This window comes from Gorilla gorilla, chromosome 21, assembly GCF_029281585.2.
Source record: "Gorilla gorilla gorilla isolate KB3781 chromosome 21, NHGRI_mGorGor1-v2.1_pri, whole genome shotgun sequence".
Classification (NCBI taxonomy): Eukaryota; Metazoa; Chordata; class Mammalia; order Primates; family Hominidae; genus Gorilla; species Gorilla gorilla.
Window position 1 is genome coordinate 44,648,744 of NC_073245.2, and position 23,736 is coordinate 44,672,479.

Below are 23,736 nucleotides of genomic sequence, written 5' to 3' on the forward strand. Positions count from 1 at the left end.
GAGCAGCTATACCATGTTGTTGATTAAGAAGATTCTATATTGTAAAGATGTCAGTTCTTCCCAATTTGATTTGTAGATTCAATGCAGTACACTACAAATTTTGAAAATTGAGATATAATAGTTATATGTATTTTGGGGTTACAGGTGATATTTTGATACCTGTATGCAATACATAGACATTTTTCTTTGTGTTGGGAACATTAAAATTCTTCTTTTCTAGTTATTTTGAAATATATAGTAAATTATTGTTTACTATAATTTTCCTATTCTACTATTGAATATTAGAACTTACTCCTTCTATTTAACTGTAATTTTATACCCCTTGACCAACTTCTATTTTGCCATGTTTAAATATGGAAGCTCAAGCCTTTGTACAGAGAAAGTGGAAAATGCCCTTGGCTTTTATGCCAAACCCCAATCCCTCTGTCCCCACCTGCCACCCTGGCCTGTTGCCCCTGTTCTTCCCAGTAGCTACAACCACTATCATTAATTTAACATGCATCCTCCTATTCATATGGAGGTATGTGGTATGTTTGTTTATATAAGTGTATTTTATTTTCTTTAATGTTTAATAGTGTACCATATCAATATAGCTACATTTTATTTATCCAGTCCCCTGCTATGAATATGTGCGTTTTTCACTGTTTTCTAATCCCTGTTATAAACACTGCAGCAACACTTATCCTTAATCTCCATGTACAAACGTGTGAGAATTTCTCTAAGGGACTATTCCCTTACCTTTTCATATTGTATGCTTGGGCAAAATGGAAGTGACTTGGAGGCTCTTTCTATGGGGGTTAGTGAAAAGATTTCATTACATTTTCTTTGCATTTTGTAATTATGATGAGAAAAATATAAAACTTATAAATCTTTTTAAAAAGTTTTGAGAAACATGCTTTGTTATGATGATGACATCAAGTTTTATGCTTAAAAAGTCTGTAATTCCTTGTGTTTAATGATGAACTCTTCAAATTCCTGATACAGATCTATAGTCCCGTATTAACAATTCTGAAATCCAAAATATTATGAGAACTGAATCTTTTTCCCCTTGACTGATTTAGTAGTAAAACCTGACCTGTCTAAACTCATTTTGTGTCAAAACTCTGATGTAGATTGACAGGTCTAGGTTAGCTTATTTGTTTCACTTGGTCTTTGTCTACATTTTATTTTTTTAAAAATTAATGTGTTTGATTATGGGTTGCTGGTGGTGCTAATACACAATATATGCATATATTAACATTCTAAAATTCAAGAAATTCTAAATAAAAACACATCTAGACCCAAAGATTTCAGGTAAGGGATTGTGGACCTGTGGTCACCATTAGCTAGAAAGTTTCAGCTGTGAGTGGCAACTTACAAGAATTTATTTCTGGTTGATAGAAACTCCTTTCTTATTATTAATAAGAACTCAGACAATTTCTTTAAGTTATATTCCAAGAGTGTGTTCATTTTTTAAATAACAGCTCTTCCTTTTCTTTCGTTGACAGCTATAATATTGAAATTGCTTTTGATAATGCAAATGGATTTCACATTCAAGAGAACCTTTTTATGTTAAGTATTTTGTTTAAATGGAGAAGCCTTTTCTCAAGCATGTATGGAGATTGCTTTCCTAGTTTTAATTCTTCTTTAGGATTTTCATGAGAAAATTAAAACATCATTAATGGACCATTTTAGCCACAGTTTTCCAGAGTTGCATTTTGACTTTGGATCTTTAAACTTTCTGTATACTTTAATAGGTATGTGTAGGTTTAAAAAAAAATTTTTTTTTTTTTTTATCAGAATCTTTTGTTTTAGGCCGGGTGTGGTGGCTCACACCTGTAGTCCTAGCACTTGAGGCTGAGGAGGGTGGATTGCTTGCGCTCAGGAGTTCAAGAGCAGCCTGGGCAATATGGCAAGAACCCCATCTCTACAAAAAATAAAAAAGTTGGCCAGGCGCGGTGACTCATGTCAGTAATCCCAGCACTTTGGGAGGCTGAGGCAGGCGAATCACGAGGTCAGGAGTTCGAGACTAGCCTGGCCAACATGGGGAAACCCCGTCTCTACTAAAAATACAAAAAATTAGCTGGGCATAGTGGCGGGCGCCTGTAACCCCAGCTACTCGGGAGGCTGAGGCAGGAGAATTGCTTGAACCCGGGAGGCGGAGATTGCAGTGAGCTGAGATGGAGCCACTGTACTCCAGCCCACATGACAGAGCAAGACTCTGTCTCAAAAAAAAATAATAATAAATAAAATAAATAAATAAATAAATAAATTAGCCTGGAGTGGTGGTGCGTGCCTCTAGTTCCAGCTACTTGAGAGGCTGAGGTGGGAAGATCACTTAAGCCTGGGAGGTCAAGGCTGCAAGTGAGCTGTGATAGCACCGTGGCACTTTAGCCTGGGCCCGCACAGTGAGACCCTGTCTCAAAAAACAAAAACAAAAAATACGTTTTAGAACTATCAGTTAAATTTTGTAAGCCATTGTTTACCTACTTTAAGTGGGATTTAATTCATAGACCATACAGTTCACCCATTTAAAGTATACAATTCAGTGGCTTCTAGTATATTCATGAAGTTATGCAACCATCACCATGGTCTGATTGCATATTTCCATCACCCCAAAAGGAAACCCCAGTAGGTCATTCCTATTCTCACCTCCTCCTAGTCCCTAGCATCACCAGTCTACTCATATAATTACTAGAACTTTCTAAAAAGCAACTCCTCTCATCTTGTTCTTCAAGAGTATCTTGGCTCTTTGTGACCCTGTGCTTTTCCATGTAAAATTCTGTAAAAGATCGTGTTGAGAGCTTTATTGGAACTGCATTGAATCGACAAATCAAAATGGGAAGAATTGACACCTTTTTTTTTTGAGACGGAGTCTTGCTCTGTCACCCAGGCTGGAATGCAGTGGCACAATCTTGGCCTACTGTAATCTCCACCTCCCAGCTTCAAGTGATTCTCCTGCCTTAGCCTCGCGAGTAGCTAGGATTACAGGTGCACGCCACCATGTCTGGCCAATTATTGTATTTTTGGTAGAGATGGGGTTTCATCATGTTGGTCAGGCTGGTCTTGAACTCCTGACGTCGTGATCTGCCCACCTTAGCCTCCCAAAGTGCTGGGATTACAGGCTTGAGCCACCATGCCCAGCCAAATTGACATCTTTATGATATAAAATCTTCTTAATCAAGAACATGGTATAGCTCTCCATTTATTTAGGGTTTGTTTGTTTTTGTTTTTTTGAGACGGGGTCTTGTTCTGTCTCTCAGGCTAGAGTGCAGTGGTGCGATCATAGCTCGCTGCAACCTGAAACTCCTGGGCTCAAGCAATGCTCCCACCTCAGCCTCCCAAGTAGCTGAGACTACAGGTGCGCGTCACCATGTCCAGCTAATTTTTGAATTTTTTTGTAGAGCGGGGGTCTCCTTACGTTGCTCATGTTGGTCTTGAACTCTTGGGCTCAAGTGATCCTCCTTCCTCAGCTTCCCAAAGTGCTGGGATTACAAGCGTAGCCAACATGCCTGGCCTTACTAAGGTTTTAAACCTTTCTTGATGAAGTGTTATGTTTTCTTCATAAAATGATGATATTTCTTTTGTGGAATTTATCCCTGGGTAACTTACGTTCTTTTTTGTTATAAATTATATTTTTGTTATAAATTATATTTTTGTTTTCTTTTTTCTTCAACTCTGGCAAATGGATATATTTTCTTTTTTTTTTTGAGACGGAGTTTCGCTCTTGTTGCCCAGGCTGGAGTGCAGTGGCACCATGTCAGCTCACTGCAACCTCCATCTCGCATTCAAGCAATTCTCCTGCCTCAGCCTCCCGAGTGGCCGGGATTACAGGCGTGCGCTACCACGCTGGGCTAATTTTTGTATTTTTACTAGAGTCGGGGTTTCACCATGTTGGCCATGTTGGTCTTGAACTCCTGAGCCACCTCGGCCTCCCAAAATGCTGGCATTACAGGCATGAGCCACCACACCCGGCTGATGGATAAATTTTCTAATTGATGATGTTAATTGGTGATGTTAGTATCACTTGATTTTTCCTTTTTTTTTTTTAATGTGATCTCAAATGTCACAATGTGGCCAAAATCTTTTACTAGGTCTGAGTCTCTTGGATCTTTAATGTAAATAATTATGCTATCTGGAAATTATGACATGTTTTTCTCTTCTAATCCCTTCTTGTTTCTATTATGCATTGAAAGGAATTCTAGTATACTGTTGAATGGTTGGTATGTTCTTAGTTTTTCACAGCCTTCAAGTCAGCCTTCTCCTAAGAGATAGTACTTATTTTTTGCTCAGGAAAGATACAAGGAAAGGCATAACTGATATTTTGCTTTTTTTTTTACTTCAGAATCTAATCTTGGGCAGTTTAAACTTTATCAATTTAAATGTTAGCTCTCCTTTGCTCAGATTTGCTACATTCGTAGTGTCTTGTATTTTTTAAAACATCTGACCTGTGGGAGAGCATTTTATTTTGGTTTACTTATTACAGATGGTTTATTTTTTTCATCATTAGCTTCTTTTCTAGTTACCTTGCCAAACTAGTATACGTTATGCATTTTAGAAACACTTATTTGTATTAATAGATGAACGTGAGTAAAAAGTATACAGCAAGTCTTCTTTGTACTGTTTTACTCTTGCAAAAATAGAATGAAAAGCTCTTGCAGCTTTCCTGTAAAATTGAATTTCTCTCCATATAAAAATGTTCAAAATGTATTCGTAAAAGGAATACATACTCATCATCAGTATTAAAAAGGTTCAGAATAAAGACTCCCTACAACTACAGTTTTTAAAAGACAACTCAAAAAAAAAATGGGTGAAAGACTTGAACAGATACTTAAAGAGGAAGATATGAATATGGCCAATAAGCACATTAAGAAGTGCTCATGCAGCCATAAAAAGAATGAGTTCATGCCCTTTGCAGGGACGTGGATGAAGCTGGAAACCATCATCCTCAGCAGACTAACACAGGAACAGAAAACCAAACACCCCATGTTCTCACTCATAAATGGGAGTGAACAGTGAGAACCCATGGACACAGGGAGGGAAACATCACACACAGGGGCCTGTTGCGGGGTGAGGGGAAAGGGGAGGGAGAGCATTAGGAAAAATACCTAATGCATGCGGGGGTTAAAACCTAGATAATGGGTTAATAGGTGCAGCAAACCACCATGGCACATGTATGCTTATGTAACAAACCTGCACATTCTGCACATGTATCCCAGAACTTAAAATTAAAAAAAAAAACTTCAAAAAAAAAAAGTGCTCAACATCTTTAGACATTAGGCAAATTAAAATGAAAATCATTGAATTCTAGCACTCTGAATTAAAATTAAAACCACAATGAGGTACCATTATACTCCCACTAGAATGGCTAAAATAAAACTGCCGGCTTCAAATAATGGTGAGGATTTGGATCAACTGGAACTCTCATCAAGTGCTGTTGGGAGTATAATATTTTTTTTAATAAAGTTAGCTTTCATCCATCTTATGACTCGGCAATTCTACTCCTAGATAGTTATTCAGGAGAAATGAAAACGTCTACAAAAAGTTTACAAGAATGTTCATAATAGCTTTATTCATGATAGCTAGAACCTGGAAATAACCCAAATGTCCATCAAGAGAGAATATACAAATGGTTGTATATGAGAATATTAGTCTGTAATAACAAATAATGAACTACTGGTGCATGCAACAACGTAGATGAATAGCATAAACAGGCTGAGTGAAAGAAGCCAGATACAAAAGAATATATATGTATGAGTCCATTTACATGAAGACTAAGAACAGGCAAAAGTACGTTATGGAGATAGAAGTCAGAACAATAATTGCCTTCGTAGGGTGAGAGGGGTGGTTTCTTTCTTTTTTTTTTTTTTTTTTTTTTTTTTGAGACGGAGTCTGGCTGTGTCACCCAGGTTGGAGGGCAGTGGCGTGATCTCGGCTCACTGCAAGCTCCGCCTCCCGGGTTCATGCCATTCTCCTGCCTCAGCCTCCCGGGTAGCTGGGACTACAGGCGAGCGCCACCACTCCTGGCTAATTTTTTTTTTTGTATTTTTAGTAGAGACGGGGTTTCACCGTGTTAGCCAGGATGGTCTCGATCTCCTGACCTCGTGATCCGCCTGCCTCGGCCTCCCAAAGTGCTGGGATTACAGGCGTGAGCCACCGCGCCCGGCCGAGAGGGGTGGTTTCAAATGGGGTTGATTAGGAAGGGGCACAAGGAAACTTTTGGGGGTGTTGGAAATGTTCTATATCTTGATATGCATTTGTTAGAACTCATTAAATGGTACACCTAAGATCTGTGCATATCACTGTGTTTAAATTAAACTTTAAAAAAAATAGGGGAAGGATATGAGGAGGTATACATTGATCCAAGGGCATTCTCCTGCATAAGCACAATACAGTTATCACACTCAGAAAATTTAACATTAATGCAGCATTACCATCTAGTATGCAGTTCACATTCAAATATCCCAGTGTCTTGAAATTTGCTGAGAGTAGATCTTAATTGTCCTCACACTCCCCATCTCACACTCTCCCTCTCATGGTAACTGTGTGGTGAAGGATTGGTTAATTTTTTTTTTTTTTTTTAAGACAGAGTCTTGCACTCTCCCCCAGGCTGGAGTGCAATGGCGTGATCTCGGCTCACTGCAACCTTTGCCTTCCAGGTTCAAGTGATTCTTGTGCCTCAGCCTCCCGAGTAGCTGGGATTACAAGCGTGCACCACCATGCCCGGCTAATTTTTGTATTTTTAGTAGAGACGGGGTTTCACCATGTTGGCCAGGCTGGTCTCGAACTCCTGACCTTGTGATCCACCCACCTTGGCCTCCCAAAGTGCTGGGATTACAGGCATGAGCCACCGTGCCCGGCCTATAGAATTTTTGTATGTAGGATTTAGTGAAACATCACCCATTATTAATTTTTTTAAAAGCTTCATGATGAAAATTATTCTTGTAAAATGTTAAAATCTTGAATCCTAGGGCATGTTTTCTGGCACCTGTTATTTTCAGTAACCCATTTCGTTTTTGTCAGACATATAGGGTTAATGTATGAAAAGTCAATTATGTCAAACTTATAGAGTTTATATGGAAAGATTAATGATCTTTTACAAATGCAGAATTGGCTGGATGTGGCTAATTGCAGAATTGGCCTGTAACCTAGCACTTTGGGAGGCTAAGGCGGGAGGATCGCTTGAGTCCAGGAGTTTGATTTTTTTTTTTAATTTTTTATTTTTTGAGACAGTCTCACTCTGTCGCCCTGGCTGAAGTGCAATGGCATGATCTCAGCTCACTGCAACCTCCACCTCCCAGGTTCAAGCGGTTCTTGTGCCTCAGCTTCCCAAGTAGCTGGGATTACAGGTGTGTGCCACCATGCCCAGCTAATTTTTTGTGTGTGTATATTTAGTAGGGGGGGGGGTTTCATCATGTTGGCCCAGGCTGGTCTCGAACTCCCAACTTCAGGTGGTCCACCCATCTCGGCCTCTCAAAGTGCTGGATTACAGGTGTGGGCCACAATACCCAGCATTTTTTGTTTGTTTGTTTGTTTGTTTGTTTATTTATTTGAGATGGAGTTTCACCCTGTTGCTCAGGCTGGAGTGCAATGGCATGATCTTGGCTCACTGCAGCCTGCATGTCCCGGGTTCAAGCGATCCTCCTGCCACAACCTCCCGAGTAGCTGGGAATACAGGCATGTACACCACACCCAACTAATTTTTGTATTTAAGTAGAGTCAGGGTTTCATTATGTTGGTCAGGCTGGTCTCGAACTCCTGACCTCAAGTGATCTGCCTGGCTTGGCCTCCCAAAATGCTGGAATTACAGGCTTGAGCCACTGCACCTGGCCAAGCCCAGGACTTTGAGACCAGCCTGGGCAACAGACCAAGACCCTGTCTGTACAATAAAAATTATGCAGTATTAGAATAGCAAATCTTACTCTTAAAAGTTTTGTTTTCCTCGTTTTTTTACTGAAAATGCATGGCTTTAGAAACTTCTGGGTAGTTTGAATTGCAGACAACCAGGCCCTATTCCTGTTTGTTTAACTAATGAGATTTGTAAACAGTGCTTGGTTTCCCCAGACTCTAGGACCTAGAGGAAGGAAATTTTGATTTAGCTCTTGGTAAAGCATTTAGCACCTAATTTTTCTTTTTCATTGTTATTTTCTTGATCACAGAAAACAATACATGTTAATAGTAGAAAATACCCACAATTGAAAAGAATATAAAGCACTTAATAAAACTCTACCACCTAGGCTAGGTACGGTGGCTCACACCTGTAATCCCAGTACTTTGGGAGGCTGAGGTGGGTGGATCACCTGAGGTCAGGATTTCAAGACCATCCTGGCCAACATGGTGAAACCCCATATCTACTAAAACTACAAAAATTAGCTGGGCGTGGTGGCAGCCACCAATAATCCCAGCTGCTCGGGAGGCTGAGGCAGGAAAATCGCTTGAACCCAGGAGGAGGAGGTTGCAGTGAGCCAAGATCATGCCTCTGCACTCCATCCTGGGTGACAGAGCGAGACTCTTGTATCAGAAAACAAAAAAACTGCCACCTAGAGATGGTGGTGGCCAACAGCTTAGCAAGAATTTCTCTTGCATTTTTCTATGCAAACACATTCAAATTTTCATTTTTTAAAAAAGATGATAGACTCATACTGTATGAATTTAACTGCCTAATTAAGCTTGTGTATCATCGTTTCTCTTGTCATTAAATGCTCTACAGCTTTCTTTTAAATGGCTATCTGTGGTAGTGTTCCTTGAAGGAAATACCTTAAAATTTTTTGTTTTTAAACTTTTATAATTGTGGGAATGTAATACAGTGAATGCATAGGACACAAATGTTCAGCTTAACGAATTATTATAAAGTGAACACCCTGTAACTGCCACTTAGATCACGACATCGAATATGGCCAGCAGCCAGGAGCACCTCCCCTACCCCCCACTGCTCCTTCCTAGTCACAGCCCCATTCTTCCAGCTGAAGGTAACTTCTGTCTTGACTTTATGAAAGTTATTTTCTTGCTTTCCTTTAGATTACCTGCCCGTCTTTGCATTCCTAATGCTGTAGTTTAGTTGAGCTTATTTTGAACTTTTCACAAACGGAATCATCAACTATGCATTATTTTGTATCTGGCTTTCATTCACTCTTTTGTTTTTAATATTCATCTATGTCGTTAGTAGCTATAGTTCATTCATTTTTTGTTGCTGTATAATCATCCATTTATTGAATGTACTACAATTTGATTCTGCCTTTGGCAGCCACTTTGATTGTTTATAATCCAGATTTCAAATGCTGCATCATGAACATGTGGGTTGTGATTTGTGTGGATGTGCATGTACTTCTCTAAGGAATCCAAGCCTAGGAGGGACGTTGCTGGGTCAGAGGATGTTTGTATCTTCAACTGTACCAGATAAGGCCAAATTGTATTCTCAAATGGTTGGATCTGTTTTCAGTGTACTTGTTCTACTCCTAAGTAACACTACTTGATATTGTCAAACTTTAATTGTAGCCATTCTGATGGATGTGGTAGTATCTCATTGCGGTTTTAATTTGCATTATTTTGCATTTTCCTTATTGTTAGTGAGATTAAATACCCTTTTATATGTTTTGGCTACTTCAGTATCCTCTTGTGCAGTGCCTAATTCACATCTTTTATTTTTCTTCTGAGTTGCCTTTTGCCCATTGATTTATGTTTGTTCCCCCTCTCTCCCCGCCCCCGAGAAGGAGTCTGGCTCTGTCACCCAGGCTGGAGTACAGTGGTACAATCTTGGCTCACTAACCTCTGCCTCCTTCGTTCAAGTGATTCTCCTGCCTCAGCCTCCCAAGTAGCTGGGACTGCAGGTGTGTGCCACCACGCCCAGCTAATTTTTGTATTTTTAGTAGAGACAGGGTTTCACCATGTTGACCAGGCTTGTCTTGAACCCTGACCTCAAGTGATCCATCCGCCTTGGCCTCCCAAAGTACTGGGATTACAGGTGCAAGCCACCATGCCCGGCCTGATTTATAAATGTAGTCTAAATACAAGTTCTTTATTGGTTATGTAAGTTGCAAATGTCTTTTTCAGCTCTGTAGGTAATAATGTTTTGATGAATAGGAGGTCTTAATTTTAATGTAGTTTAATTGATTTGTTTTCTCCTTTGTAAGAATATTTTTCATGTCTTGTGTAAATCTTGTATTGGGATAAAAGATACATATATATTTTTTAGGTTTTGGCTAATAGTTTTCCGTTGGCAGCATGTGAACCTTTTTATGCCATTTTTACTTTCATCAAGAGTGTATGTATGATTTTCTCATTCTCTTGTCAGAACTGGAGATTTGGGGTCAACTTTGCCAGTGTAATAGACTTTCTTAATTCATTAAGGAGTATTTTATCTTAGTTTGCCCATGAGAGAAGAGAGATTAAATTTGTTTTATTATACCAAGAACATGGCAGTCAATAAGCATAACTAAAAATATTATTTAGCTTTTGATTCTGAAGACCATGTATAGCCAGTAAGGAAAAGAGGTAAAGATGTAGAAAACTGTTTTCTTTTTTTTCTTTCTTTCTTTTTTTTTGTTTTTTTTTGAGACGGAGTCTTGCTCTGTTGCCAGGCTGGAGTGCAGTGGCGTAATCTCAGCTCACTGCATCCTCCGCCTCCTGGGTTCAAGCGATTCCCCTGCCTTAGCCTCCCGAGTAGCTGGTACTACAGGCACGTGCCACCACACCTGGCTAATTTTTTGTATTTTAGTAGAAACAGGGTTTCACCATGTTGGCCAGGATGGTCTCAGTCTCCTGACCTCGTGATCCACCTACCTCAGCCTCCCAAAGTGCTGGGATTACAGGTGTGAGCCACTGCACCTGGCCTCTTTTTTATTAATTTAAGATACATGATTTTGGCTAAAACTAATGAAAATAAATTGATGAAACTTCAATGTAGTGGATCAAGAGACTCATGAAATTGATGAGTTAGATCGTTGTGGGCACCTGTTTTAAATTTATGGTGCCTTTTTAGCAGAATCATGACTATCAACTCTTTTTCACATACTTTTATTCAAAGAAGACATTCTCCTCCTCTGCCCCAACTTATCTTCTTCTTGTCTCCAACTGCCAGTATTCTCATCCACACTCTTTGTAGTTTTGAGGTGTGAGATAACTCCTAAGTTCTTCTTGGGAATGGGTAGAGTTTAATTCTGAGTCTACATGTAGTGAGTCTATTGGAAGAAGCTTTTCTTAGGAGGTGAAATTTGGGATGGAGTTCTCCTCTACACTCTAGCCCTGTGGCCACAATCTTTGGTTTAGATCTTTGGCATTTTTTGTTGGACATCTTTCATAGTGTCTACCTCTTCTTCCTGCCTCTAGGCTTCCGGCGATTGCCAGATGAAATTCCGAAAACTCAAATCATTCCTGTAGTTAATATTCTTCAGTGACTCCGGAACAATCAAATTCTTGATCCCTCCACATGGGTCTTACCATCTGCCCTTGTGCCCTCTCTAGCTTCCTGCATATTGAGTTCCCCACAGCCCTAGTTTCCCTGAGTTTGGAATATTCTTTCACATTTGCTCATCCCACTATCTAGAAACTTCCTACAATCTCTCTACTGCCAACCTGTCTGTCTAGTTGCTAATTTATTTTAAAACCCAGCTTAAGCAACACATCCTTTTGGATGTGTTACTTCCCTGATCGTTATTCACCTCCATGCCGTCTTCCACTCAACTCATTGAAGTTAGGTGCCCCCTCTTCTGGGCTGCCACGGCTCTCCATGTTCACCTATGTACTGTACTTTGTATTGTAATCAGTTTAATTGACCCTCCTACTTATTTGAGCTCCTTGAGAGCAGGGCCCTGATTCCTGCTCCTTAGCACTCCACCCTCCCCAGAACTAACATGGTATAGCTTATAGGAGGCACCCTATAAATGTTTAATGAATGTTTGAATGCAAAAGTGTATCTAACTTTCTTAATGATATATTTATGAAAAGAACTTGCTGAGAAAAAGGTAGTTAGAAAGGGTTAGGAACTTGTCAGTATTCTAAATCCCTCTTTTTCAAAAGCATACACATTTAGGAATGACTGCCTTGCTTTAAGAATTTGTAGGCTTTTGTTCACCTGAGTTGTACCTTGCTGTCACAGAAGGATGCCCTGCAGTGGTCTCGCCATCCAGCTACAGTGGAGGGAGAGGAGCCAGAGGACACGGCCGATGTGGAGAGCTGTGGGTCTAATGAAGCCAGCACTGTGAGTGGTGAAAACGATGGTAAGGACCCTTTACCGGATGGGTGAGGGAGCCACAGCAGGCACTAGGGACTAACCTTTATTTTCCTCTCTTCCAGTATCTCTTGATGAAACATCTTCGAACGCATCCTGTTCTACAGAATCCCAGAGTCGACCTCTTTCCAATCCCAGGGACAGCTACAGAGCTTCCTCACAGGTAAGGAAGAGGTAGAGCCTAGCCCGGGAGGATGAATGATGACAGGTATAAGGCAAGATCCCTCCTTCTCCTGTAGTGAGCTATGAACGTGTTCAGAGAGTGAAGAATAGAAGTCTGGTCTCCAGCTGTTAGTAGCATTTAGCAGGGGGCCGCAGGAAAAGTGAACAGTAGGTTTGAGCAGAGTAAGTTTTTTCTCTTTCTTTACCTTGGCTGAGTGATTTTGTTCATTCTTTTTTTTTTTTTGAGATGGAGTCGCGCCTGTCGCTCAGGCTGGAGTGCAGTGGCATGATCTCCGCTTACTGCAACCTCCGCCTCTGGGGTTCAAGCAATTCTCCTGCCTCAGCCTCCCAAGTAGCTGGGATTACAGGCACGTACCACCGTGCCTGGCTAATATTTGTATTTTTAGCAGAGATAGGGTTTTGCCATGTCGGCCAGGCTAGTCTCGAATTCCTGACCTCAAGTGGTCTGTCCACCTCAACCTCCCAAAGTGCTGGGATTACAGGTGTGAGTCACCATGCCCAGCCTGATTCTGTTCATTCTTGTAATATACACGTGAACATTCAGGGAGAGGTGTGGTTAGTGCAGAGTAGAGAGAACAGGAGATTGGGAGTGAGCAGTTTGAATGATAACCCTGCACTTACTAGCCTTGAGACTTGGGGAAAATTCCTTACCTGTAAAATGGGGATAACAGTACATTTTTGTAGCTTGGAATGATGCTTGGCACAGTGACCAGCATGTAGCTCAGTAACATTAACCAGTGCTCTTGTCAGCATTATTTGACAGATCTGGTTGAAGACGAGCTTCATTTTACAAGAGAGTGAGTAGAGATAGTGTCGCCAGGGAATGCTTTTGTGGCTCTGCAGTTGACTTGGGCTCTCTTTTGTTCTGTCTTGGAACGCAGGTGAACAAACAAAAGAAAAAGACTGGGGTGATGCTGCCTCGAGTTGTCCTGACTCCTCTGAAGGTAAACGGGGCCCACGTGGAATCTGCATCAGGTATGTGTAAACTCATGGTTGTGATGCTTTTTCCTCAGGTCCTGGGGACCTGGCCTCCCTCTGTCAGCAGTTTCTGACCTAATAGTGTGATACCAGGAGAGCTGTCGGGCCACAGGCAAGAGCCCTGCCAATGGATGAGGCCTGCCATAGGTTCTAGTGCTGGGCTCTGCTGTGTGCCTTCCTCTTTGTCTCCCAGGGCAGTCGTGAGGATCCAACGGAGGATTTGATTGTGCCAGTGCTTTGTAAAAGGTGTAGTGCTATACAAATAAAGATGGCAGTTTGGCACCTGTAAGGTGATATTTTAAAGCCAGACCATGAAGTGGTGGTTTCTCTCAGCCTAAGGCTGGGAGATGGAAGCATCCCAGTATTGCTGGTAGCATCTCAGGGAGAGCTGGGAGAAATGAGCTTGTCTGAGAGCCATGGGCGCGGCTTGGTGATACTTTTGACCAGTGGAATGCTGTGCCTTCAGGGTTCTCGGGCTGCCACGCCGATGGCGAGAGCGGCAGCCCGTCCAGCAGCAGCAGCGGCTCTCTGGCCCTGGGCAGCGCTGCTATTCGTGGCCAGGCCGAGGTCACCCAGGACCCTGCCCCGCTCCTGAGAGGCTTCCGGAAGCCAGCCACAGGTGAGTGGCTTGGCACTTATTTCTCTGCCTGTAAAGGGGGCCCCTGCGGGCCTAGTGAGAAGATGATGTTTTCTATTCCAATTCCTTTACCAGTTTATTTTTACTTCTTGGGTGGCCCTCTATTTTTTGTTTATTTTTACTTTGTAATTTGGTTATTTCATTTGTAGCTCTCTGCTAAACTGTGAGAACTCCTTTCAGGCAGAGATGATGCCATACTGTTTCTCATATGTCCCTGTAGGCCTAGTCTGTGCCTGCCTTGTACTGCGTAGTAAGTGTTTGAGTGAGTGAAAACTGCTTCTGAGCTTCTCAGTGAAGAATTCCAACACCCCTTTTCTCTCTTCGGTAGCATCTTGCCACGTTTGTTCCCAATATCTGTAGTCTGTATCAGACGGCTCCCTTTTTTACAACCTAGTCAGTATGTTGAGTGGAAGCATGTGTTGAATTCTGGGGATGCAAACAAATTCAGTAGTGCTATTATCTATACCTCCCACCCCTCACCCCACCCCACCCCCATTAGGGTTATTTGCAATATTAGTATGCTCTTTGCTATTTCAGGATTTAATTCTTAATGACCCACATGCTGGTTTTTTTTGTAGATGAAACCATTAAGAAGACAAGCTTTTGCTTCTGAGAATTAGAGTAAACCTTTGCCCATGTGAGAACTAGGTTTGCTGTCTTGCTGCTTTTCCAGCTCATCAGCAGTGCTCAATCTAAGGTCTCACAGGTCTCTAGTCCTAGTGAGTTTTTCAGATAAAAGTAACATTTGCTGAGGCTTCTGTGAGAGGTATTAGCATCTCAGTTGGCTTTGAACAGTCCTTAGTACATTCCTGCATGGAGATCATCCCCCTCCAGCTCATTCACAGAAGGCTTCTGCAGATTTTTCTATAGTATACTAACTAGATTTACTTTTAGATAATTTCCATGATTTCTCCAGTTGAGCTTTGTGGAGCCTGTTCTCCAGCTTTGGAAGGAAGCTCAGAACCTGCCCCTTGCCTGATTTTCTGTGGGAAGTGTCCTTTTCAGGCTGTGACACAGCATGGTACAGAGTTTTGTCTGAGGGGATGCAACCCCAAGTGTTCTCCTGGGTTTGATGGCAATGACAGTAACCTGGAAAGAATATACAGGTTAGGATGGACTGGACAGTTGAGCAGATTGTGTGCAGATAACTTCTGGGTAGCTTGGGTGCTGTCACCAAAGTTTTCCCATCAGTTGGCATTTGTTTTTTCTTTTAAAAAGCTGAAATCTATACCGTGCTTCAAAAATCATAGGTCAAATGAAGCGCAACAGAGGGGAAGAAATAGATTTTGAGACACCTGGGTCCATTCTCGTCAACACCAACCTGCGTGCCCTGATCAACTCTCGGACCTTCCATGCCTTACCATCACACTTCCAGCAGCAGCTCCTCTTCCTCCTGCCTGAAGTAGACAGACAGGTGCACATGGGCAGCCTCCCCTTTGCCTCTCTCTGGGTGGGCTTCTGTTCTCTTTTAAGTTTATTTATTAGGATTTTTTTCCCCCTTGATCCTTCTAGGTGGGGACGGATGGCCTGTTGCGTCTCAGCAGCAGTGCACTAAATAACGAGTTTTTTACCCATGCGGCTCAGAGCTGGCGGGAGCGCCTGGCTGATGGTATGTAGACTTGATCATCTTGGACGGCTTGCGACGCACCTGTCATGTGGTGTTGCATGTCTCCTGGTATTTAAAACCCAAGCTCGCTCTTCTCAAACGGTTATTTAGTATAAGACAGGCTTTCCTCATTACTAATAAATGTGGTGGGTATTAATATGCCACACAGCTCTGAAGAAATAACAGGGTGTTTAGGTTTAGACTTTCACTATATTGTATGTATGTACTCATTCATCATCTCCTTTTTATTATTAAAACTATAAACACCTGTTCCAGTAATCATGGCATGGTCTGGAAGGGTGGAGGAAAGTACACTGTGGAGTTGAGAAGCTCCACCATGCTCTGTCTTTTTAGGCATTGTCACTTGGAGTGATTGTTAGCTTCTATTAATTTAATTTTGTGGGGAAAGTGTTGAGAGGGCTCTAAGAACACCCCTAGGTTTGATGATTTGCTAGCAGGACTCAGCATATGGTTATATGTACAGGGCTGCGGTTTATTACAGCAGAAGAATACAAAGTAAAATCAGCAGATGGAGAGGCACATGGGGTGGGGTCCAGGGGAAACCATGTGTTGGCTGCCAAGGTCCTCTCTCAGTGGTGTCACACAGGACACATTTAATTCCCCCAGTAACAAGTTATGGTAACATGTATGAAATGTCTACTAGGGAAACCTGTTAAAGACTTGGTGCCCAGGGTTTTTATCAAGGGCTGATCATGTAGGAAGCCACTGCTTGGCACATACCCAGCTTCCAGATTCCCAAAAGGAAGGCAGATGTTCAGCATAAGCCATAATGTTTGCATAAACAATTTAGGCACAGTGAACAACTCATATCAGTTAGGGTGGTTGGGAACCCTCCTGAAATCTAAGTTCCCAGATGTCAGCCAAGGGCTGTTCTTTTAAGTAGGCCTTTCTAAGAGTAAACAATCAGGCCTACCTACTATGTTAACTTTTTATCTACACAGGAAATAAGAATGGTTCTTTTGTTTGTTGTTTTGCTTTTCCGATCAAGGAGTTGCTTGGTCTTACTTTAAGGAAGAGTGAATTTCCCTTATAGTAGACGTGTTAGCTCTGTCCCTATAAGAGCATGGTGTGAGAGAGCCTTTAGAAGAGACATGTTGTTTTAAAACTGGGAGATTCAGCTGTCCATAAGACAGACATTAATATCTCTAATGCATTTACTAGAAGAGGTTTATTTCTCCCTAGGCGAATTTACTCATGAGATGCAAGTCAGGATACGACAGGAAATGGAGAAGGAAAAGAAGGTGGAACAATGGAAAGAAAAGTTCTTTGAAGACTACTATGGACAGAAGTAAGGCAGTTGGAGCTATGAGTCCTGGTCTGGGGTTTTGAGGGGATAGAGGTAGATGGTCTCAAAATAGCATATACTTATGTGTTGGACAAGAATGTGGAGATTGCAGTAACACTTGGGTCATTTATCTTAATGCCATTCATAGTGAAGCTAACAGAAGTTTTTCTGTGGTTAGATTGTGCACCACACAGATTTATTTTGTTCTGAGATATCTGTGTTTCTGGGTCCATATTATTCATAGAAATAAAAGAGACATGTCCACTCTGGCCTGAAACTGATGGCTGTGATTTTGATTTGCAGGCTGGGTTTGACCAAAGAAGAGTCATTGCAGCAGAACGTGGGCCAGGAGGAGGCTGAAATCAAAAGTGGCTTGTGTGTCCCAGGAGAATCAGTGCGTATACAGCGTGGTCCAGCCACCCGACAGCGAGATGGGCATTTTAAGAAACGCTCTCGGCCAGATCTCCGAACCAGAGCCAGAAGGAATCTGTACAAAAAACAGGAGTCAGAACAAGCAGGGGTTGCTAAGGATGCAAAATCTGTGGCCTCAGATGTTCCCGTCTACAAGGATGGGGAGGCTAAGACTGACCCAGCAGGGCTGAGCAGTCCCCATCTGCCAGGCACATCCTCTGCAGCACCCGACCTGGAGGGTCCCGAATTCCCAGTTGAGTCTGTGGCTTCTCGGATCCAGGCTGAGCCAGACAACTTGGCACGTGCCTCTGCATCTCCAGACAGAATTCCTAGCCTGCCTCAGGAAACTGTGGATCAGGAACCCAAGGATCAGAAGAGGAAATCCTTTGAGCAGGCGGCCTCTGCATCCTTTCCCGAAAAGAAGCCCCGGCTTGAAGATCGTCAGTCCTTTCGTAACACAATTGAAAGTGTTCACACCGAAAAGCCACAGCCCACTAAAGAGGAGCCCAAAGTCCCGCCCATCCGGGTAGGAGACTGTTTGATTCCTGGCTGCCCTGGAGCCAGGTTTTCTTTGAGGGTCATGAGATTATAGAGCCCTTAACTCTGGGGCCCTGAAGTTAATTATGTGGGAATGTAGAGCTTTTTATGAGAGGTTTGCTTGAGACAGCCTTCAAGTTTAGTGAGATAGGTTCTTTTCTTCCTCACTTTTTTGTTCGCTCTGTTGAAGTTACCTTGAGAGGTCAAAGTCCTTTGGGGTTTTAAAATCTTTTTAAGATAGCATTAGATTCTTTGCTGTAGTGACTCACACAGTCCCACCAGAAATTAAATTTAGAAGTGTGGCATATAACAGCCCTTGAGCAGAATCTTCTCTGAATGGTGTGTTATGGCAACCATTTTACTATGATGATTTCATTGTTTCAAGGAAATTATTTGATTCTGTATGCCATGACCCTTAAGCTACTAGAATCCTAGTTTTGCTTTACAGTCCCTAGGTCAGATCACCCAGTCAGTTAAAACTATTTTCTAATTCTTTTTTTGCAGATTCAACTTTCACGTATCAAACCACCCTGGGTGGTTAAAGGTCAGCCCACTTACCAGATATGCCCCCGGATCATCCCCACCACGGAGTCCTCCTGCCGGGGTTGGACTGGCGCCAGGACCCTCGCAGACATTAAAGCCCGTGCTCTGCAGGTCCGAGGGGCGAGAGGTCACCACTGCCATAGAGAGGCGGCCACCACTGCCATCGGAGGGGGGGGTGGCCCGGGTGGAGGTGGCGGCGGGGCCACCGATGAGGGAGGTGGCAGAGGCAGCAGCAGTGGTGATGGTGGTGAGGCCTGTGGCCACCCTGAGCCCAGGGGAGGCCCGAGCACCCCTGGAAAGTGTACGTCAGATCTACAGCGAACACAACTACTGCCGCCTTATCCTCTAAATGGGGAGCATACCCAGGCCGGAACTGCCATGTCCAGAGCTAGGAGAGAGGACCTGCCTTCTCTGAGAAAGGAGGAAAGCTGCCTACTACAGAGGGCTACAGCTGGACTCACAGATGGGCTAGGAGATGCCTCCCAACTCCCCGTTGCTCCCACTGGGGACCAGCCATGCCAGGCCTTGCCCCTACTGTCCTCCCAAACCTCAGTAGCTGAGAGATTAGTGGAGCAGCCTCAGTTGCATCCGGATGTTAGAACTGAATGTGAGTCTGGCACCACTTCCTGGGAAAGTGATGATGAGGAGCAAGGACCCACCGTTCCTGCAGACAATGGTCCCATACCGTCTCTAGTGGGAGATGATATATTAGAGAAAGGAACTGGCCAAGCTCTTGACAGTCATCCCACTATGAAGGATCCTGTAAATGTGACCTCCAGTTCCACACCTGAATCCTCACCGACTGATTGCCTGCAGAACAGACCATTTGATGACGAATTAGGGCTTGGTGGCTCATGCCCTCCTATGAGGGAAAGTGATACTAGACAAGAAAACTTGAAAACCAAGGCTCTCGTTTCTAACAGTTCTGTGCATTGGATACCCATCCCATCGAATGATGAGGTAGTGAAACAGCCCGAACCAGAATCCAGAGAACACGTACCATCTGTTGAGCCCCAGGTTGGAGAGAAGTGGGAGAAAGCTGCTCCCACCCCTCCTGCATTGCCTGGGGATTTGACAGCTGAGGAGGGTCTAGATCCTCTTGACAGCCTTACTTCACTCTGGACTGTGCCATCTCGAGGAGGCAATGACAGCAATGGCAGTTACTGTCAACAGGTGGACATTGAAAAGCTGAAAATCAACGGAGACTCTGAAGCACTGAGTCCTCACAGTGAGTCCACAGATACAGCCTCTGACTTTGAAGGTCACCTCACGGAGGACAGCAGTGAGGCTGACACTAGTGAAGCTGCAGTGACAAAGCGATCTTCGGTGGACAAGGATGAGAAACCCAATTGGAACCAATCTGCCCCACTGTCCAAGGTGAATGGTGACATGCGTCTGGTTACAAGGACAGATGGGATGGTTGCTCCTCAGAGCTGGGTGTCTCGAGTATGTGCGGTCCGCCAAAAGATCCCAGATTCCCTACTGCTGGCCAATACTGAGTACCAGCCAAGAGCCGTGTGCCTGTCCAGGCCTGGGTCCTCAGTGGAGGCCACTAACCCACTTGTGATGCAGTTGCTGCAGGGTAGCTTGCCCCTAGAGAAGGTTCTTCCACCAGCCCACGATGACAGCATGTCAGAATCCCCACAAGTACCACTTACAAAAGAGCAGAGCCATGGCTTCCTACGCATGGGATCTTTACATGGTCTTGGAAAAAACAGTGGCATGGTTGGTGGAAGCAGCCCCAGTTCTTTAAGGGCTTTGAAGGAGCCTCTTCTACCAGATAGCTGTGAAACAGGCACTGGTCTTGCCAGGATTGAGGCCACCCAGGCTCCTGGAGCACCCCAAAAGAATTGCAAGGCAGTCCCAAGTTTTGACTCCCTCCATCCGGTGACAAATCCCATTACATCCTCTAGGAAACTGGAAGAAATGGATTCCAAAGAGCAGTTCTCTTCCTTTAGCTGTGAAGATCAGAAGGAAGTCCGTGCTATGTCACAGGACAGTAATTCAAATGCTGCTCCAGGAAAGAGCCCAGGAGATCTTACTACCTCGAGAACACCTCGTTTCTCATCTCCAAATGTGATCTCCTTTGGTCCAGAGCAGACAGGTCGGGCCCTGGGTAATCAGAGCAATGTTACAGGCCAAGGGAAGAAGCTTTTTGGCTCTGGGAATGTGGCTGCAACCCTTCAGCGCCCCAGGCCTGCGGACCCGATGCCTCTTCCTGCTGAGATCCCTCCAGTTTTTCCCAGTGGGAAGTTGGGACCAAGCACAAACTCCATGTCTGGTGGGGTACAGACTCCAAGGGAAGACTGGGCTTCAAAGCCACATGCCTTTGTTGGCAGCGTCAAGAATGAGAAGACTTTTGTGGGGGGTCCTCTTAAGGCAAATGCCGAGAACAGGAAAGCCACTGGGCATAGTCCCCTGGAACTGGTGGGTCACTTGCAAGGGATGCCCTTTGTCATGGACTTGCCCTTCTGGAAATTACCCCGAGAGCCAGGGAAGGGGCTCAGTGAGCCTCTGGAGCCTTCTCTCCCCTCCCAACTCAGCATCAAGCAGGCATTTTATGGGAAGCTTTCTAAACTCCAACTGAGTTCCACCAGCTTTAATTATTCCTCTAGCTCTCCCACCTTTCCCAAAGGCCTTGCTGGAAGTGTGGTGCAGCTGAGCCACAAAGCAAACTTTGGTGCGAGCCACAGTGCATCACTTTCCTTGCAAATGTTCACTGACAGCAGCACGGTGGAAAGCATCTCACTCCAGTGTGCGTGCAGCCTGAAAGCCATGATCATGTGCCAAGGCTGCGGTGCGTTCTGTCACGATGACTGTATTGGACCCTCAAAGCTCTGTGTATTGTGCCTTGTGGTGAGATAATAAATTATGGCCATGGGAAACATTGTATATTTAGTGTGTGTATTTTGATAATGATTGATCTTAAATCTGTATACAGAATATCATTGATACAATACTCTTTTTAGGCAGGAGCACTCTTGCCTTCCCCCAAAATTTACACTGCTAAAGCCCTCTGTCACTTGGCGACCCTTCTGGTCTTGCTGGAGGGGTTTCCTGGGTATAACCCATTGGGCTGCCCAAGGCCAGCCAGCCTGAGCTCTCCTGCAAGACAGAGCCTGATGTGGCACGGAGTGGGGTTGCGGGGGGTGGGGGGACTGCCTGACTCCCAGAGGGACTTGAAACTGAAGCAAGAAGGTTGCATTCTCCACCAAGGGAGTTAACCTACCTGAACTAAGTAGAAATGCCAGTCTTCCACTGCCCCCTCCCTGCCATCTTTTCTTCTGCTACTTTGGGGAGTTGATGGCCAGGAAAGAAGCCAGCACAGGGTTAAAGTAACTCCTGGCATTGCCCACCAGGGGGCTGGTGCACCTGCTGACCTCAGGGTCACAGTTGAGTCATTTGCCAGTTGACGGAGCAAGTTTGACCTTGGTTCTGTTGCTGAAGCAAATTTGGAACTTTTCTGTCTCAGTGTGATCCACTAACCCACAGGATCATTTGGAACCTTGAATAGCTCTGCTTGGACAATGGGGTTGGGGATAGGGTTGTCTTTCCTATGAAAATGCCATCTGTAGACCTTGTGAGTCAGCCGTCCAGACGTTTGCAGGTGAATTCCTCTGCTTGACATCCTCCCTGTCACTTTGGACCCTATGGGAGTGGGCATCTCCACGCACCTGTGTATGTGAAAGTCATTTTACATTTCAAAGCAGTGTGTGTTTCTTATTTTTATATTTTTAACTCTTTATTCTTGGATGTATAAAGTGAACTTTTTGGCTTCTGTAAGTATGCTCTATGCACCTCTAATGTTTTATCATGTATTTATATGTTGTACACAGTACTGGCTGATTCTGTAAATGGATGTATTGTACAGAGAACATGAACGTCTCTTCCTAATTTTACATCTTCAGCATCATTGCATTAAAGTGGTGTAATCTCCTTCTCTACACCTGTTGTCAGAGCCACTTAGTGCTGTGCTGCTCGACGTGAGGGTGAAATGATTGACTTGTGACCTGCCAGGTTGCCCGATGCCCTGTTGGGTCACCGGCTGGACCTGCTGCAGCCTGCAGAGCCACAGTCAGCCTGCCCACACGCCACCGAGCAAACGCATCTTGCTTTTCACATCTCTCCTCCTACAGCCTTAATGGCTGCTCGCTGCCATATGTGACAAATCACCACCACCAGTGTTAAGTGCTTCTGGATTCATGGGTGAGTTCCCTGGGCAGCCCCCAGGAAGGCCTTCCAGATCTGGCTCCAGGGTCACCACCTGTCACAGCAATACCTGGGACCGTGCTCTCCTGGGACTGTGAGGCTCCTTTTGACGTACTTTTGACATCAGGCAGGTTTGGGAAGAAACAAAGTCATGCCTGCTCCTGCCTCTCTCCCAACATGTTTCCAGCAAGTAGATGCCCCTGTGTGTGTTTTCCCTTGCCTTGTTTCCTGCCTTATATCTTGTATTTCGACTTATTACAGAGTTGAGGGTTCTTGCTTAATTTAGATCAAGTATAAAATTTGTATGACTTCAAGTCTCATTTTATCTGAAAGGTTTTTTTCTCATTTAATCTGATGTGGCATTTTCGTCATCTGAAGCATGAGTGACAAGTTGGGAATGATGTGGTGATTTAGAATGCAGTATTGGCCAAGTCCAAGTTGTCAACTTAAGCGTCTGTTTACCAAAGACCGGGAACAGGGGCCCAAGCATGTCCAGTCCTCTTCTTCCCTCTGCTGGAACCTTTGGGGACACTCAAGGGTACAGTTTGACACTGATCTGGTCCATGGGGCTGCCCAGAGAAAGCACTGCTTCTGTATGTCTCTTGTGGTATTGGAACAATAAACCCGTACAACCTGCAGTTGTGGTCTCAGTCATCTGTGGCTGCCTCGCTGGTGTGGGAAGGTCAGCTGGAGTGCTGAGCTGGAAGGGAAGGAGTAGACGCCAGCTCTCCTCACCTTGGCTCTGGAGCTAGCTACTCTTCTTATACTTGGAGCTCTTCTTTTGGGAGGTTAGTCCAAAAGGAATGACTTGGCAGCTTCACTGGTCTTTAGCCGTTCATGACTTGGCGGACTTCACCACATAGACTGCAGTCAGCGATCTACTGAGAGCAATGAGAATGTTTCCCCTTGGGAGTGCGAGTCACAAACTGTGACATCCCTCTGCAGCAACTCATCCAAACAGCTTCACAGAGGTTGAGGTTGCCAAGTGGCTTCCTAATGGTTAGTGGTCTTCTGTGGGAGGGTGACTAGCTCTGACCTTGGAAAACCTTAACCACAAGCACCTCTTTCTGTAGCCTCTGGTGGCAGTGAGAGGAAGGTGCTGGCCCAGGGTGGGGTGTCTG

At 44.0% G+C, this 23,736-nt stretch overlaps 1 protein-coding gene across 9 annotated transcripts in view; it reads left to right on the top strand.

Moving 5' to 3' along the window:
* ASXL1 (ASXL transcriptional regulator 1) overlaps positions 1-23,253 on the top strand; it is an 80,897-nt gene extending 57,644 nt beyond the window's left edge. For 6 of the 9 annotated variants that reach the window (XM_063702095.1, XM_031004722.3, XM_055373294.2 and 3 more), the window contains 9 exons: positions 12,074-12,194; positions 12,271-12,368; positions 13,270-13,363; positions 13,833-13,985; positions 15,254-15,417; positions 15,516-15,612; positions 16,813-16,918; positions 17,219-17,852; positions 18,368-23,253. In XM_063702095.1, the coding sequence (XP_063558165.1) occupies positions 12,074-12,194; positions 12,271-12,368; positions 13,270-13,363; positions 13,833-13,985; positions 15,254-15,417; positions 15,516-15,612; positions 16,813-16,918; positions 17,219-17,852; positions 18,368-21,271 (4,371 nt within the window). In that variant the 3' untranslated portion in view covers positions 21,272-23,253. The remainder of the gene's footprint in view (positions 1-12,073; positions 12,195-12,270; positions 12,369-13,269; positions 13,364-13,832; positions 13,986-15,253; positions 15,418-15,515; positions 15,613-16,812; positions 16,919-17,218; positions 17,853-18,367) is intronic. The other 3 variants (XM_063702098.1, XM_055373299.2, XM_063702099.1) reach the window with 1 other exon arrangement.
* The last annotated feature ends 483 nt before the right edge of the window (positions 23,254-23,736 follow it).